This window comes from Schistocerca piceifrons, chromosome 2 (genome assembly GCF_021461385.2).
Source record: "Schistocerca piceifrons isolate TAMUIC-IGC-003096 chromosome 2, iqSchPice1.1, whole genome shotgun sequence".
Classification (NCBI taxonomy): Eukaryota; Metazoa; Arthropoda; class Insecta; order Orthoptera; family Acrididae; genus Schistocerca; species Schistocerca piceifrons.
Genome location: NC_060139.1, coordinates 328,063,016 through 328,081,038, shown reverse-complemented (window position 1 = coordinate 328,081,038; position 18,023 = coordinate 328,063,016). Strand labels below are relative to the sequence as shown.

The window sequence follows — 18,023 nt, the reverse complement described above, 5'->3', positions numbered from 1 at the left end:
CATTCAACCAGTTCAGCAAGATAAACTGGGAATTGCAGGGTTAGCTGGAATTAAAAACCACTCACCAGTGATGCAAATACTCGTAACAGGAAAACGTGGTGCCTAAGCCATAGAAACCTGGACTATGTAGCAATGGAAGAAAGTTTCTCAGTCGGATGAGTCTCGTTTCACACTTTTTCCAACTTGTTACGTCCCAATAGTGGACATGGCGGGGGTTCAGTGATGCCTTGGGCATCCATACCGTGGTATTCTGTTAGCCCCATGGTTACTTTGCAAGATCTCAGTACTGCCAAGTATTATGTGACAGTTTTGGTTGATCAGGTCCATTCCAGGGTACCGTATTTCTTTCCCAATTGTAGGTCTGTGTTCCAAGACGCCGGGGCCCCTGTTTACAAAAGTCACATCATCTAGGACTGCTTTTGATAGTACGAGGATGAACTGTCGTATCACTCCTGGCCGCCATAATCACCCCATCTCAATAGTATTGAGCCCTTGTGGTCTTCTTGAGATAGAAGTTTCCGTAACCGCTTTCGATCTCCGTCATCGTTACACGATATTGCAGTGTCTGTGTTATTCTGTTACGATGCGAAGTTCCTTTGGACGTACATGCATGTCCAAAGGAACAGGTACTGCGGCGACTGCAGCTATTATGAAATACATTAAATGTATTCGCAACCATTCAGTAGAATGGAATGACGACAGTGAAAATTTGTGCCGGATCGGCACTCGACCGCGGATTTCCCGCTCGTCGCCACTGATTGCCTTACCTATGGCTATCCGTGTACGACTCACGACCAGAAAGGCCCCTACAGGACCTGCAACATGCGGTCGTGCGTTATCCTGCTGAAATGTAGGGTTTCGCAGGGATCGAATGAAGGGTAGAGCCACGGGTCGTAACACATCTGAATGTAACGTTCACTGTTCAAAGTGCCGTCAATGCGAACAAGAGGTGACCGAGACGTGTACCCAATGGCACCCCATACCATCACGCCAGGTGATATGCCAGTATGGCGATGACGAATACACGCTTCCAATGTGCGTTCATCGCAATGTCGCCAAACACGGATGCGGCCATCATGATGCTGTAAACAGAACCTGGATTCATCCGAAGAAATGACGTTTCGCCATTGGTGCACCCAGGTTCGTCGTTGAGTACACCATCGCAGGCACTCCTATCTGTGATGCAGTGTCAAGGGTAACCGCAGCCATGGTCTCCGAGCTGATAGTCCATGCTGTTGCAAACGTCGTCGAACTGTTCGTGCAGATGGTTGTTGTCATGCAAACGTCCCCATCTGTTGACTCAGGGATCGAGACGTGGCTGCACGATCCGTTACAGCCATGCGGATAAGATGCCTGTCATCTCGACTGCTAGTGATACGAAGCTGTTGGGATCCAGCACGGCGTTCCGTACTACCCTCCTGAACCCGCCGATTCCATATTCTGCTAACAGTCATTGGATCTCGACCAACGCGAGCAGCAATGTCTCGATACGATAAAGCGCAATCGCGATAAGCTACAATCCGACCTTTATCAAAGTCAGAAACGTGATGGTACGCATTTCTCCTCCTTACACGGGGCATCACAACAACGTTTCACCAGGCAACGCCGGCAACTGTTGTTTGTGTATGAGAAATCAGTTGGAAACTTTCCTCATGTCAGCACGTTGTAGGTGTCGCCACCGGAGCCAACCTTGTGTGAATACTCTGAAAAGGTAATCATTTGCATATCACAGCATCTTCTTTCTGTCGGTTAAATTTCGCGTCTGTAGCACGTCATCTTCGTGGTGTAGCAATTTTAATGGCCTGTTGTTTAGTATTTGTCCGTCGACACCGAACAAGAGACTTTCAAGTAAAATGTCTCCCCATACATAATGGATGTACGAGTGTAGGCTGTAGACACATGGTTGACGACATATGAAAGTCTGAGCCTAGCACTGAGTGGTGCACGGATAGGCAAAGGTAAGGCGACCGCTGGCTATAATCAGGAAATCCGGGTTCGAGTCCTGCTGCGGCATGCCGGCCGCGGTGGTCTAGCGGTTCTAGGCGCTCAGTTCGGAACCGCGCGACTGCTACGGTCGCAGGTTCGAATCCTGCCTCGGGCATGGATGTGTGTGATGTCCTTAGGTTAGTTAGGTTTAAGTAGTTCTAAGTTCTAGGGGACTGATGACCACAGATGTTAAGTCCCATAGTACTCAGAGTCATTTGAACCATTTTGAACCTGCTGCGGCATGAATTTTCATTGTCGTCGCTCCATTCTACAGCTGCTAGTTGTGCATATTCGCAATTGAGAATACATTATATATATTCCATCACCGTTATCTGAACTTGTCGCCATTTTGCAGGAAGAATTGTACAAGTTTCTCTTTAAAACTGGATATTATCTGTATTTATCCATTCTGAGACGACTGGAAACTGTTTTGAATGCCAGTGGAATTCCTACACCGTATTACGTAGACGACCGCATTCTGTATAGAATCTGTTTCACTTCAGTCAGTGGAGTGAACGTCTGTTTTATTTGCGTGACTGAATTGTCGAGAAGATTTTCCGCCTTCACGAAACATACTGTTCCCAAGGTGCGTGTAGCCAGAACAGCTCAACGATCAAGCAGATCGTGACATAGCAGCCTGGTAAGTATATCCTTCATCAAGAGGAACTTGTTACAGTTCAGTCTGAGTGCTAGTTTTTGTAAATAATGACATTCTGCAAGATGAGGTAGCAATTACTTTGGAAACTAAACAACCACTGCCTTCTTTCTCAGCATCTCGGCTGACGAACAATTTCAGCTTCTTTTGTACTGCCATAAATGGCCTATCAAATGTGTATAAGCTTTCAGTCTCCATAATAGGTAACTGTAAGGATCATTCTAAATGTAAAGAAGGTTTTGATCTGACGAGTCGCGCCATCACCAAAGCAACCCCCTGCCATGTCGCACGCCGTCTTAATCTTTGGCGCCAGTATGACGCTGACAGTGAACAGGAATGATCATCCACTGTTTAGTTGTGCAGTTTTAAATGTGTGACAGAATTAATGATCGCACCATCTGTGTGCTTCATATAGTAACACGGTTTCAAAACCAAGAACAAAATGTGTACCCTATCCAAGTTTAAAGAGAGAAGACCGAAGTTCATGGAAATGTGATGAATGAAGCTCCAGTTCGAAAATCGTGCATCACATTTAATGGCAGGAGAACGAATATTCATCATGTCCAACAATCATTTGGGAAATAGAGTTGTGAGTGACAAACTCCAATCAGGGACTGAGGAGAAAAATTCAACAGGATAGACGTTTCTCTAATGACAGACTGAACTTGGCCTTTCCTGATAGTTCACGAACAGGTCTTTATTAAAAATAATTTGCGCTGATCTGGGCTATAGAAAAGTGTGTGCCAGGAGGGTTCCTCGGCTGTTGACAGAAGAACACGAAAAACATTTGCATCGAGTTTTCTCACACCTTGTGACAAGGATGCTGAGGAGTTTTACAATCATACTGTTACTCGTGACCGGTGGTTGAGCATAAAAGTCACAAACGAAGTGGCAGTCAATGAAATGGCATCATTCACGATCCTCAACGATCCTAGACAGCTCGTTTTGTATTATCGCGAAGTAGGGGAGATAGTGTCACAGACATGATACGTGAACTGGAGTGGCAATCATTAAAACAAAGGCGTTTTTCGTTGCGACGGGATCTTCTCATGAAATTTCAGTCACCAGTTCACCAGTATTCTCCTCCGACTGCGAAAACATTCTGTTGCCATCCACCTACATAGGGAGAAATGATCATCACGATAAAATAAGAGAAATCAGAGCTCGCACAGAAAAATTTAAGTGCTCGTTTTTCCCGCGTGCCGTTCGAGAGTGGAACGGTAGAGAGACAGCTTGAAGGTGGTTCATTGAACCCTCTGCCAGGCACTTTATTGTAAATAGCAGAGTAATCACGTAGATGTAGATGTAGAACCAAGAACACAGTTTCTGGATCAAAAAGGTATACTTCAAAACAAACGGCGTGGATTGGTGTCAAACACTAGCCTGCATCCGTCTGGCTTAAAGAAGGATTTGCTTCGGCAGTTTGAATTGAAATTTTTTGAACATACTCCTTGTAACGCAATGATAATCATATTTTCTCCCAAACTGATGTACTTTTTGGCGAAAAGTTCTATGGAAATGATAAAGAATTGTACGAGGACGCTAGTGACTGGTTCAATGACTTGGCGGCAACTGAGAATACACAAGGAATCGGAAACCATCTGGGGCGCTATGAACGGCGACTATGTAGTGAAAGAGCTAAGATATGAATGTATGTTGTAAAATACACTCTAACACACACAAAAAAAACAAAAAACAAAAAAACGACGCACCTCGAAGGGATTGTCTGAATTACACAGAAATCGGTAGGTGTGATGTGCATGTACAGACAAACAAATGATTACAGTTTCAGAATTATTGGATGATTCATTCAAGAGAAAAAGCTTCACAAATCGAGAAAGTCAATAATGCGTTGATCCACCTCTGGCCCTTGTCCAAGCCTGACACTGATTGACAGTTGTTGGATGCCCTCCTGAGGGATATCGGGCCAAATTATGTTCAACTGGCGATTTACATTCTCAAAATTGCGAGTTGGTTGCAGGGCCCTGGCCATAATGCTCCACACTTCCCAATTGGGGAGACACCCGGTGACCTTGTTGGGCATGGTAGGGTTTTGCAAGCACGAAGATAAGCAGTAAAAACTCTCACCGCAGGCGGCCGGGCATTATCTTCTTGAAATGTAAGCGGAGGATGGCTTGCCATCAAGGTCAACAAAGTGGGACGTAGAATATCGTCGACGTACTGCTGTGCGGTAACGGTGGCGCTGATGACAACCAAAGGGGTCGTGCTGTGACATTGCGGGTGCAGATGATCACTCCTGGTTATCGGGTTGGTAGCCCACTGCTGACTGGAGCATCTCCAGAAACGTCTTCGCTGGACATCGGGGCCCAGTTCTAAGCAGGAATCATCACTGAAGACAACTCCAGTCCAGTCAATGTGATTGCAGGCCGAATGTGCCCCACACTACGGCAAACGGACTCGTTGGTGTACAGAAGTCAGTGATAATCGGCACAAGGGGTGCCCTGAGCCCAGCCCGCTTTCCGTCAGCCGTCTATTAATGGTCCTTATGGTCTCTGAAACACCAGTTGCACGTCGCATTTGTAATAATGATCAATCCAGAGCTCTGAGTGCCTCTCTGACGATCGCTCGCTCCGCACGTTCTATCGTCTCTCTAGGTCGACCGCTTCCTTCCTCACATCGTGTTCGCTCAGGGTTCACTCACTGCTGCCAACATCGTCGAAAAGTGGCATCGTTCCTCTTCAAATGTCGAGCGATATGCTGATTGCTCCAATAGGATTCTCTGAGCCCAAATAAATGGTGTCTCTCAAATGCTGACATCTGCATATATTGTTCAAGCCCCTGTCTGCAAGACATTGTCCAGCTGAGGTCACGGTATGAAATTCTCAGTCTTTATGCCGTGATATCGACATGTATCCTGTTTGTTATCCTTGCCAGCTGCGGGATGGAATTGTGCTGCAGGCTCGCGCATTCGTCCATAGGCCTGCAGTGTTTACAGTTTTGCATTTTCCGTCGCTACCTGCATGAATATCAATTTGTGACCAATGTGGATAACTCCTTCGTGGTATATCCTCTTTTCTTGTCTTAGAGTGTAACTTTTGTTTCATTATCTTGAATAAGAAATAGAAAAGGAGCTGGGTGAAGAACAGCATGGGTTTAGGAAAGGAAGAAGCACGATCGACCTGATATTTTCTATCCGTCAACTGATGGAAAAAAGTTGGGAGTATAACAAAAGGGTGATAATGCTTTTTATAGACACAGAAAAGGCATATGACTCAGTTAACAGGGAAAGATTCTAGGAAGAAATGAAGAAGATAGATATAGAAGATGTTTACATTAATGTAACAAAGACAACGTACAGAGTACACAATTGTAGAATTAGAACACCATTGGGGAACTCTGAATGTTTCGAAATAAGACAAGGACTTAAGCAAGGAAGTATTCTATTTCCTGCACTTTTTAATGTTGTGATGGAGGGAATGAACAGGGCAGTTAAAGATATAGTAAAAGAAAAAGACAAAAAGATAATTTTTGCAGATGATATGGTAATATGGGGTGATGAAGAGGTAGATGTACAGTTACAGTTTTGGAAGGAAATAATGAAAAGGTATGGATTAAAAATAAACAAAGATAAGAGCGAAGTAATGGTATTTGAAAGAGAGAAAGGGATCAACGGAAATATTACCTTGAATGGAGAACCCCTCAAAGTGGTAGAAACTTTCACTTATTTAGGGAGTGAAATATCTAGGGATGGTAGAATAACTAACGAAATTAATAGGAGGTTACAGAAAGGAGGCAATAACTACTAAACAATAAAACACCTGATTTGGAATACGGAAGTTTCAGAAAAAGCAAAACTCCTTACGTATAAGAATTATTACTTCCCTATTGTCACCTATGGTGGAGAAACATGGACAATGACAGAAAGGGACTGGAGCAGACTACAAGCAGGGGAAATGAAATTTCTCAGAGCAGTTAAGGGAAAAACAAGAATGGACAGAGTAAGGAATGTAGAGATTAGATATGACCTTATACAAGAAAGTATGAGAGAAGAAACTGAAAAAAAGAGATCAAGATGGTATGGGCATGTTAAAAGGATGCATGGACAGAGACTCCCCAAAATTATGGAAGAACTAAAGATGGATGGGAAAAGACCTAGAGGGCGCCCAAGAACAAGGTGGAAAATGGGCGTGAGAATATCTGTAGAAAGGTGAGGTGTGACCTGGCAGCAAGTGGAGGAAGAAAAGTGGTGGGAGGACCGAGCCAAATGGAGAGGACTCGTCAGCACCCAGACCCAGCTGAAGCTGGAGCGGAATTCGGATATAGATAGATAGATAGATAGATCTTGAATAACAATATCTGGAGAAATAAACGGCCTTTTCTTGCAGAATGACGTAGTAGATGTGAATAACAATCAGACGCTAGTAGCGACTAGTGTGTGCATAGACCCGCTACGTCCGACCAACTCCATTTCACTCCGATCTATCGGTCAGTCGGTCGTATTCGGCCGTGATGTTCGTGAGCAGTTAGCACTTACCAACGATATCGCCTATCTTGGGATTTGTCGGCCGTACTCAGCCGTCTTCGGCTGACCGGCTGGTCGGTCGAATATCGTCCCACCCTAACGATGGTTATGAAAATAACTGAACGGTCGGGCGACCCTTATAAACACTGTTCCGGGCCACCAGCAAGTGTGTACGCAGCAGATTGGAAAGACTTGATGCTATGATGTGAATACAGTGGAATGGAAAGACTTTGTGAGGTGTGTACTCACCTGGAAGGCGATGGTGTTCCACACGGCGAGCACGAGCCGCAGCGGCAGCTTGGCCTTGTACGACCTGTGCGCCCAGAGGCGGTGCGCACCCGCCTGTACGCCCGTGGTCGCCATCCAGCCCACCAGCACGGCTGCAACAAACAGACATCTTCGTACCGTCTGTTGTGGCCAAGTGCGATACAGGCAGCGTCGAAATCGACGTGGTCATCGACGTCCAGAAGTGGTGAAGCTGTGAACCCTGCCAGTGGAATTGCTCTCCGCCGTAACTACGAACTTTGCGTCAAACAGCACCTCCAGCCGAATGTCAACGCTTGTAAAGATAGCCACCACAGGCAGCAGATCTCCTTCCCAATTATGAACGGCTGCCGTACCAACACAATCCTCCTCCCTCCGTCCATTTTGCCAAGCCTTTCATATACCGTCGGAAGAAAACATCAAAAGGATTCCCCTTCCTGACCGAGATCCGTCCTGATATACAAATTAAAAATCTCATATCCTTTCCTCAAGTCGATGCTTCAATACCTCTCCCAGATTCCATTCATCATCGCGCCTTCCTGCTTCTCGGTCCCCTTACACATCCGACCTCCCAGCTAAACATAATCCATCCCTCCTCCCCCTTTCATACATAGCTACTCATGTATACGAATTGGCCGGCTGGTGTAGCCGAGCGGTTCTAGGCGCTTCAGTCCGGAACCGCGCGGCCGCAACGGTCGCATGTTCGAATCCTGCCTCGGGCATGGATGTGTGTGTTGTCCTTAGGTTAGTTAGGTTTAAGTAGTTCTAAGTTCTAGGGGACTGATGGCCTCAGATGTTAAGTCCCATAGTGCTCAGAGCCATTTTTTTATACGAATTGTCCTGCTGCCCCTCGTCCGTCCATCTGCCATGGCCATACCCAACTTATTGTGAGATGAGCTTGAAAGATTTGCCAAACAACCTCACGCATCCTCGCTTCTTCCTGCTCCTCCGTCCGCTTACACGTCCGTCTTCCAAGCCCAACATCACCTCTTCCCCTCCTCCCCACGCTTCACCCCAGGCATAGCTACATATAAATTATCCTACTCATACTTTCAAACTTCCTGGCCACACACTACTTTTGGGAGTTTGGTTCGACGGATTTGCCAGATAATCATCATCACCATTATCGCACCAGCCACTCCACCACCATTTGTCTTTTTTATAGTAATACAGCAGAAGAAATGTTCACTATGTTTTCATTGCGACAATTTTAGTGCTTTTAACTGAGCAAATACGTATGTATTTTTGTCATAATTTGGCTGCACAGCAGCAATATGGCTCTTGCCCACTCAGGGGAATGAAATGGTCAATAAGGAAGAGAAGTCATAGAGCCACATACATACACACTCATTGATGCTACAATGATGCAGCGGGTGGGTACAATGTTCATGTGAGTAAGCCATTGCCTTTACTGTTACACGCACAGATACAATTTCAATGTGTGTAAATCTTATGGGACTTAACTGCTAAGGTCATCAGTCCCTAAGCTTACACACTTCTTAAGCTAAATTATGCTAAGGACAAACTCACACACCCATGCCCGAGGGAGGACTCAAACCTCCGCCGAGACCAGCCGCACAGTCCATGACTGCAGCGCCTGAGACCGCTCGGCTAATCCCGCGCGGCCACACAGATACAGCTACTAGAAAAAAGGGATACACCACGAAGGACTTATGCAAATTGGTCACAAACTGATATTCATACTCGTATCGTGGAAAATGCAAAACTGTTAACATTGGCGGCCGATGAACGCTGCAGGACAGTTTCACTGTACAGCTGACAAGGATAGTTAACAGGGGACATGTCGATACCAGGGTATAAATAGTTTGAGAATTTCATTTTGTATACTAAGTTGGACAGTAACTATGCTTCTCAGATAGGTGCGTGAACATAATACGCAGATGTCAGCATTTGAAAGAGGACGTTAGCTGGCTTCAAAGACGCCAGCTGGAGTAATCGGCGAATCGCTTGTCTTTGAATTGGAGCGATGCCACTATTCGACGATCAGGAATGGGTGAACCATGGCAAAACACAGCGTCAAGTAGGAAGCGGTCGACCTAGAGAGACCACAGAACGCAGTCGTCAGCGAGACAATCAGAGCCTCGGATTCATCATTATCATAGCTGCGACGTGCAGCTGGTGCTTCACTGGGCTCTATTCGCGTGGGACCGTTGAAAACGTGCATCGCATTCAGTATGCTTCGCTGAACTGCCGTGGGATCTTTATCAAAACGAGCAGATATATCACGGAACGACAGTCTCGAACACCATGATTCTGCCGCTGTCGAACTCCGACACATACTGAAGGGCGTTTTCCCTCCTTGCACGCTGAATAACACGAACTTCTCACAACCATCCAACATCAAAATGAGATTTCTGAGTGAGAAACCCACCGAGTAGTCATCCGTCTCGGAGTTAGTGGAAGGATCATGTGACGTCGTCCACAACGACCAAAAAACAAAAAAAAGGCATTTCTGGCAATTGCTAGAATTGACTACTTGTTGTTCTACAGTCAGTTCCATAAGAAAGTGTACACCATAATTTTAAATGTAACGTCCGCAGCGACAACTCTGGTAATGCTCTCGAGTCTATAATCACTGCGCTTTTGCACAGTGTATAAATAAATAGTGTGAGAGTTGAATGTTTTGTTTTGTCGGTTGCAGTTTAAAATGAGTGCGAAATATCTGAAGCGTCACGAGCAGCGTTCCTTGTAAACCATCCAAAGGGATCAAAGCTTTCATATGGAGGTGCTGCCAAATTCTTAGAAAGTTAAAGACGTTCTCTGCGAAGTTGGTCAAACGATATTTAGAGGTAGGAAACGTGGATGATTTACCGGAAAGAGGATTAAGGTGCCAAGCTATAATAGATAATGGCGGTGATTGTGCAATTCATCTACATCTACATCTATACTCCGCGAGCCACCTTACGGTGTGTGGCGGAGGGTACTTATTGTACCACTATCTGATCCCCCCTTCCCTGTTCCATTCACGAATTGTGCGTGGGAAGAACGACTGCTTGTAAGTCTCCGTATTTGCTCTAATTTCTCGGATCTTTTCGTTGTGATCATTACGCGAGATATATGTGGGCGGTAGTAATATGTTGCCCATCTCTTCCCGGAATGTGCTCTCTCGTAATTTCGATAATAAACCTCTCCGTATTGCGTAACGCCTTTCTTGAAGTGTCCGCCACTGGAGCTTGTTCAGCATCTCCGTAACGCTCTCGCGCTGACTAAATGTCCCCATGACGAATCGCGCTGCTTTTCGCTGGATCATGTCTATCTCTTCTATTAATCCAACCTGGTAAGGGTCCCATACTGATGAGCAATACTCAAGAATCGGACGAACAAGCGTTTTGTAAGCTACTTCTTTCGTCGATGAGTCACATTTTCTTAGAATTCTTCCTATGAATCTCAACCTGGCGCCTGCTTTTCCCACTATTTGTTTTATGTGATCATTCCACTTCAGATCGCTCCGGATAGTAACTCCTAAGTATTTTACGGTCGTTACCGCTTCCAATGATTTACCCCCTATGGCATAATCGTACTGGAATGGATTTCTGCCCCTATGTATGCGCATTATATTACATTTATCTACGTTTAGGGAAAGCTGCCAGCTGTCGCACCATGCATTAATCCTCTGCAGGTCTTCCTGGAGTACGTACGAGTCTTCTGATGTTGCTACTTTCTTGTAGACAACCGTGTCATCTGCAAATAGCCTCACGGAGCTACCGATGTTGTCAACTAAGTCATTTATGTATATTGTAAACAATAAAGGTCCTATCACGCTTCCTTGCGGTACTCCCGAAATTACCTCTACAATTAGTAACAACATGTATTTTCACGTAAACGTATGTTTATAATAATGTCTTTTATTTCATTCAGATAACGGCGTAGATCTTCTTGTGGAACTGGCTGTAAGTTTGTGAAGGTTTGTGGTTTATCTTTTATTTTATTCATAGGAAGAAACTCCTCGCACTAGGGAAAACAACGAAAATTCTTTCTGTTATATGTGTGGAGAGCAAGATCGGACATTGCATAAACGGAATTAACCCTCTTTTAAGAAAGGACTATGAGTTTAACTTTTGGTGTAGTGTTGTTGACCAGGACAAGGACAGACCTCCAAATATGGTGATCGTCATGTGCCACACTACCGACAAGGTAATTAAAAAGATCACGTCACATGTTCTTTACTGTTTGCATGATTTCGATGGAACTAATGGACAGACAACGGACTGTAATTTTTGTCTGGAAAAAAGAGGTATATTTGTATTGAAAACAATGAAAAGTGTGCAATAACCTAATTTATCATATAGTACAAGGACATACAGTGAAGAGCCAAACAAACTGATGTTGTTGTTGTGGTCTTCAGTCCTGAGACTGGTTTGATGCAGCTCTCCATGCTACTCTATCCTGCTATCCTGTGCAAGCTGCTTCATCTCCCAATACGTACTGCAGCCTACATCCTTCTGAATCTGCTTAGTGTATTCATTTCTTGTTCTCCCTCTACGATTTTTACCCTCCACGCTGCCCTCCAGTACTAAATTGGTGATCCCTTGATGCCTCAGAACATGTCCTACCAACCGATCCCTTCTTCTAGTCAAGTTGTGCCACAAACTCCTCTGCTCCCCAATTCCATTTAATACCTCCTCATTAGTTATGTGATCTACCCACCTAATCTTCAGCATTCTTCTGTAGCATCACATTTCGAAAGCTTCTGTTCTCTTCTTGTACATGGCTACACTCCATACAAATACTTTCAGAAACGACTTCCTAACACTTTAATCTATACTCGATGTTAACAAATTTCTCTTCTTCAGAAACGCTTGCCTTGCCATTGCCAGTCTACATTTTATATCCTCTCTACTTCGACCATCATCAGTTATTTTGCTCCCCGAATAGCAAAACTCCTTTACTACTTTACATGGCCCTTGTATAGACCCTCTATATACTCCTTCCATCTTTCTGCTTTCCCTTCTTTGCTTAGAATTGGGTTTCCATCTGAGCTCTTGATATTCATACAAGTGGTTCTCTTATCTCCAAAGGTCTTCTTAATTTTCCTGTAGGCAGTATGTAACTTACCCCAAGCAAGATAAGCCTCTACATCCTTACATTTGTCCTCTAGCCATTCCTGCTTAACCATTTTGCACTTCCCGTCAATCTCATTTTTAGACGTTTGTATTCCTTTTTGCCTGCTTCATTTACTGCATTTTTCTATTTTCTCCTTTCATTAATTAAATTCAATATTTCTTCTGTTACCCAAGGATTTCTACTAGCCCTCGTCTTTTTATCTACTTGATCCCCTGCTGCCTTCACTACTTCATCCCTCAAAGCTACCTATTCTTCTTCTACTGTATTTCTTTCCTCCATTCTTGTCAATTGTTCCCTTATGCTCTCCCTGAAACTCTGTACAACCTCTGGTTTAGTCAGTTTCTCCAGGTCCCATCTCCTTAAATTCCCACCTTTTTGCAGTTTCTTCAGTTTTAATCTGCAGTTCATAATCAATAGATTGTAGTCAGAGTCCAGATTCGTCCCTGGAAATGCGTTACATTTTAAAACCTGGTTCCTAAATCTCTGTCTTACCATTATATAATCTATCTGAAACCTGTCAGTATCTCCAGGTTTCTTCCATGTATACAACAACAAACTGATACACCTGCCTAATATGACCCCTCCATCCCCCCCCCCCCCCCCCTCCGAACACGCAGAGGTGCCGCAGCATGACGTAGCACGGACTCGACCAATGTTTGAAGTAGTGGTGGAGCGAACTGACACCATGAATCCTACAGGGCTGTCCATAAATCCGTAGACTACGAGAGGATGCAGATGTCTTCTGAGCAGCACGTTTCAAGACATCGCAGATACGTTTACTAATGTTCATGTCTGGGGAGTTCGGTCTCCAGTGGAAGTGTTTAAGTTCAGAAGAGTGTCCGTGGAGCTGCTCTGTAGCAATTTTGGACGTGTGGGGTGTCGCATTGCCCTGCTGGAATTATCCAAGTCCGTCGGAAGGGACAATGGACATGAATGGATGCAGGTGATCAGACAGGACGCTTACGTACGTGTCACTTGTCAGAGTCGTATATAGACGTATCAGGAGTCCCATATCACTCCAACTGCACACGCCCCACACCATTACAGAGCCTCCACCAGCTTGAACAGTCCACTGCTGACAAACGAGTTCCACGGATTCGTGAGGTTGTCTGCATATCCGTACACGTCCATCCACTCGATACAATTTGAAACGAGACTCGTCCGACCAGGCAACACGTTTCCAGTCATCAACAGTCCAATGGCGGTGTCGACGGGCCCTGGCGAGGCGTAAAGCTTTGTGTCGTGCATCCTTCAAGGGTACACGAATGTGCCTTCAGCTCTGAAAGCTCATATCGATGATGTTCTGTTGGACGGTTCGCATGCTGTCTCTTGTTGCTGGCCCAGCAATGAAATCTGCAGCAATTTGCGGAAGGGTTGTACTTCTGTCACGTTGAACGATTCTCTTCAGTCGTCGTCGGTCCCGTTCTTGCAGGATTTTTTTCCAGCCGCAGCGATGTTGGGGATTTGATGTTTTACCGGATTTCTCATATTGACGGTACATTCGTGAAATGGTCGTATGGGAAAATTCCCACTTCATCGCTACCTCGGAGATGCTGTGTCCCATCGCTCCTCGCCGATTATAACACCACGTTCAGAATCACTTAAATCTTGATAACCTGCCATTGTAGCTGCAGTAACCGATCTAAGAACTGCGCCAGACACTTGTTGTCTTACATAGGCGTTGCCGACCGCAGCGCAGCATTCTGCCTGTTTATGTATCTCTGTGTTTGAATACGCATACCTAGACCTGTTTCCTTGGCACTTCATTGTACTCGTACATCACAGCCGATAGCAGTGACTCCTATGAGAGTGACAGCGAGTGAAGGCCAATACAGTGACGACCGTGCAGAAGTCAGTGAAGGAGATGAGCGTGTAGACCCAACATTTCGAGGCTTATACAAATCAAATAAGCCATACTTTTTGTGTCAAGAGGATCTGAACGATCTTGATCGTAATATACATTTGTTGAAGCAACATGCTCGACTAATAGCTTCGCGAATAAAGACTTCTTAGCGATACGAAAGTGAGTGTTTACCGTGATCAGCAAGCTGTCTTTTTCTGAATATTTCGTCAAGGAAGGCGACATGGCTTTTTGAAATAATGTAGAGTCCATTAGGGAGATTCGTGGCCATGATTACAGTGTAAATGAGAGGCAAGTATTCAAAGATCCCAATGAAGTTAGTGTGTAAGCAGTACTCCTCCAGAATGGAAGCAAATTACTTTCTGTTTCAATATGCTCATGCAGTTAATTTGAAGGAAACAAATGAGAACTTTAAACTGCTAGTCACACTTATTCAAATGGCGTGCATGTGGAGATCTCAAGGTAATACCAATTCTTCTCGGTATGCTGGTTGGGTACATAAAACCATGTTGCTTCCTACGTGAGTGGCACAGAATAGATAGAAGAACAACCGCTATTATAGGATATAATGGCTTGCTCGGAATGATCTGCTGCCTACACAGAAAAACGTTGACCCCAAACTACCGCTGCACATTAATTTGCGCCACATCAAAAAGCCAGGGCCAAAATTTCATGTTAATTCAAGCTCTTGGGAGAGAAGTTTCCAAGGATCGTTGGGGTAAAAGTAAAGAAAGAAATAGTTGTAGGATCACAAATTAGGAAATTTATGTCCGATGAACATTTCCTTGAAAGAGTCACATTATTGTTTTTCACAAGTGTCTGCAAGTAAATTTTACACAGCGGCGCAATTTTAGCGCAGAGAACTACCGCAATGTTGTACAGGAATTACTGTGATCATACCACATATTACTTAAACTATATTTCTTGAATATTCATTTGGACTTCTACCTGGATAACCTTGGTGCTGTTAGCGACGAAGATGGAGAATTGTTCCACTAGAACATTGCTCAAATGGAAAAGTGATATAAAGGTAAATGGCGTATCGCAATGTTTCTCGACTGCTCCTGGTCCTTACGAAACGATATTCTTGAGGCAAAATATCGCACCGTATCCGGAAGAAAATATTAAGTAAGATAATTTATCCTTGTTTGTTGTTATACTATTTTTGTATCCTTTGAGTTATGATAGACTTTTTTTTCTCCTTGCGCTTTTTAAGTCTTATTACGAGAGGGTATCATTTTGCCACATTCATCTAATACCTGCACCAGTTTACAATAAGCGTTATATTATGAAATTAAATGTGCTACTGGCTGGGAGTTCCCTTTCTGGGAGTTTAGCAGCACGGTGGAAGTCTCTTTTTATTCGACGCCACTTCGGTAACAAGCATGTCAGTGGTGATGAAACAGTGATAAGGACAACGGAACACTCGGTCCCCAAGCGGAGAAGATCGCCGACCCTGTCGGGAATCGAACCAATGCCCTGGTATGGCTCTGAGCCGCGCTGACCACTCAGCTACGGAGGCGGACTAGTTTATGAAAACTGAGGCCGGTACAGAAATTTTGAAATTATATCTGACTTCATAGGCGAATTATCTTCCAGAAACAGCGTACACCGAGGTGACAAAAGTCAAGGGGTACCTCCTAACATCGTGTAGGACCTCCTTTTGCCCGGCTTAGTGCAGCAACTCCATGTGGCGCACGTACTGAGCTGTCGATTACGTCCCATAATGGGCGATCTGGCTGGCCAAATCATTCACTCAAATTCTCCAAAATGTTCTTGAAACAATTGTGACGCGGTGACATGGTGCATTGTCATCCATAAAAGTTCGATCATTGTTTGGGTACATTAAGTCCATGAATGGCTGAAAATGATCCACAAGCACCGAACATAACCATTTACAGTTACTTTTCGGTTCAGTTGGACCAAAGGAATCAGTCTGTCTCATGTAAACACAGACCTCATCATTTTGGAACCACTAACAGCTTGCACAGTGCCTTGTTAACAACTTAGATCCAATGCCTCGTTGGATCTGCGCCACGCTCGAACCTTACCGGCAGCTCTTACCACGTGAAATTGGGACTCATATGATCAGGCCACGGTTTCCAGTCGTCTATGGTCCAATATATATATATATATATATATATGGCCACGAGCCCAGGAGAGGCCTACAGGCACTCGCGTCGGTTATCTGCTACCATAGCTCGTTAACGCCATATTTCGCCCCACTGTCCTAACGGATACATTCATCGTACATTCCACATTTTTTTCTGCCGTTATTTCTGGCAGTGTTTCTTGTCTATTAGCAGTGGAAACTCTGCGCAAACGCCGCTGCTCTCGGTCGTTAAGTAAAGGCTGTCAGCCACTGCGTTGTCCGTGGTGAGAGGTAATGCCTGAAATTTAATATTCTCGACACTCTCTTAATACTGTGGATCTCAGATTGTTGAGATCCTTAACGATTTTCGAAATGGAATCTCCCACGCCTCTATCTCGAGCTACCATTCCGCGTTGAGAGTCTGCGTCAAAAACCTTTTACATGAATCACCTGAGTACAAATGACAGACCCACCAATAAGGTGTCGTTTTATACGTTGCGTACACGATACTACCGCTATCCGTATGAGTGCATATCGCTATCCCATGACTTTTGTCACCTCAGTATATATTGCCCCTGTAAATAAAAGGGAAATATTTTTGTTGTTGGCCAGTGTAATCTATTTCATGTCCAAGCACGTTGTACAGTTCATGCCAGTTTGACGTTTGTTACAGTTTTAATGGCCAGTTGTGTATTTTCTCGCTTTCTGGCGAACATTTTACGCTGTCGTTTCCTAGCAACGCGTCATTACAAGAAATGAAGCTCAGTGCGAAGCTTAGTGTTAGATTACGTGAGAAGTGTGAGGAACAAGGTGGCGGTTACTCACTCCAGTAGACGGTGGCCCACTTGGCGGCGGTGAGCGCCAGGTAGAGGCCGTAGACGGTGGCCACGTGCAGGTAGATGAACACGACCACGTTGCGCCACACGATCCGCCACTCGTACTCGGGCTGCTTGTCGGCGTCCTCCTTCCGCGGTGGAGGGCTGTGGTGGACGCCGACGTCACATGGCAACCTGTCCGGAGACGTCACGTTGGGCGGCATACTCGGGACAGCAACGTGCTGCAACAAAACGCGTAAGGGTTCCTGTTATCATCTGCGTGAGTCTAAGAATATAGCATCTACCGGCAAAGGCTAAAGGACGTTCCAAGATTGTTATTAGAGACAGCGACTTCATCTCCTATCTTCTGTCAACATACGAGGGTCGGTCAAAAAGTAATGCCTCCCATTTGTTTTCTACTTAAAGAAATTAAGTTAAGTGAAAAATTTGAATTTGGCGCCATTCCTCAAACCTTCTTCTGCAATCCACTGCAGTAGTAACTTTCTGTGTCAACAGGTGGCAGCACAGCAGAAGTTTGTAAGATGGCCGACATCGATGTTCGTTTGAGACAGCGTTGTGTGATTGAATTCTTGAATGCAGAAGGTGAAACGCCCATACGCATTCATGAAAGACTGAAGAAGGTGTATGGTGTTGTGACAGTGGATGTCAGCACTGTTAGACGATGGGTTCGTCGTTGTAAGGAAGCTGAAGGGCAAACACCGTTGACTGACGAAAAGCGGAGCGGCAGGCCGGTGAGTGCAGTGACTCCACACAACATTCAG

At 44.9% G+C, this 18,023-nt stretch overlaps 1 protein-coding gene across 1 annotated transcript in view; it reads right to left on the bottom strand.

Moving 5' to 3' along the window:
* Positions 1-17,465, bottom strand: part of LOC124775362 (acyl-CoA Delta-9 desaturase-like) — an 80,624-nt gene extending 63,159 nt beyond the window's left edge. Inside the window, exons 1-2 of the mRNA XM_047250194.1 lie at positions 17,252-17,465; positions 7,374-7,504 (exon numbers count right to left, since the gene is read on the bottom strand). Of these exons, the coding sequence (XP_047106150.1) occupies positions 7,374-7,504; positions 17,252-17,465 (345 nt within the window). The remainder of the gene's footprint in view (positions 1-7,373; positions 7,505-17,251) is intronic.
* Positions 17,466-18,023: the final 558 nt, after the last annotated feature.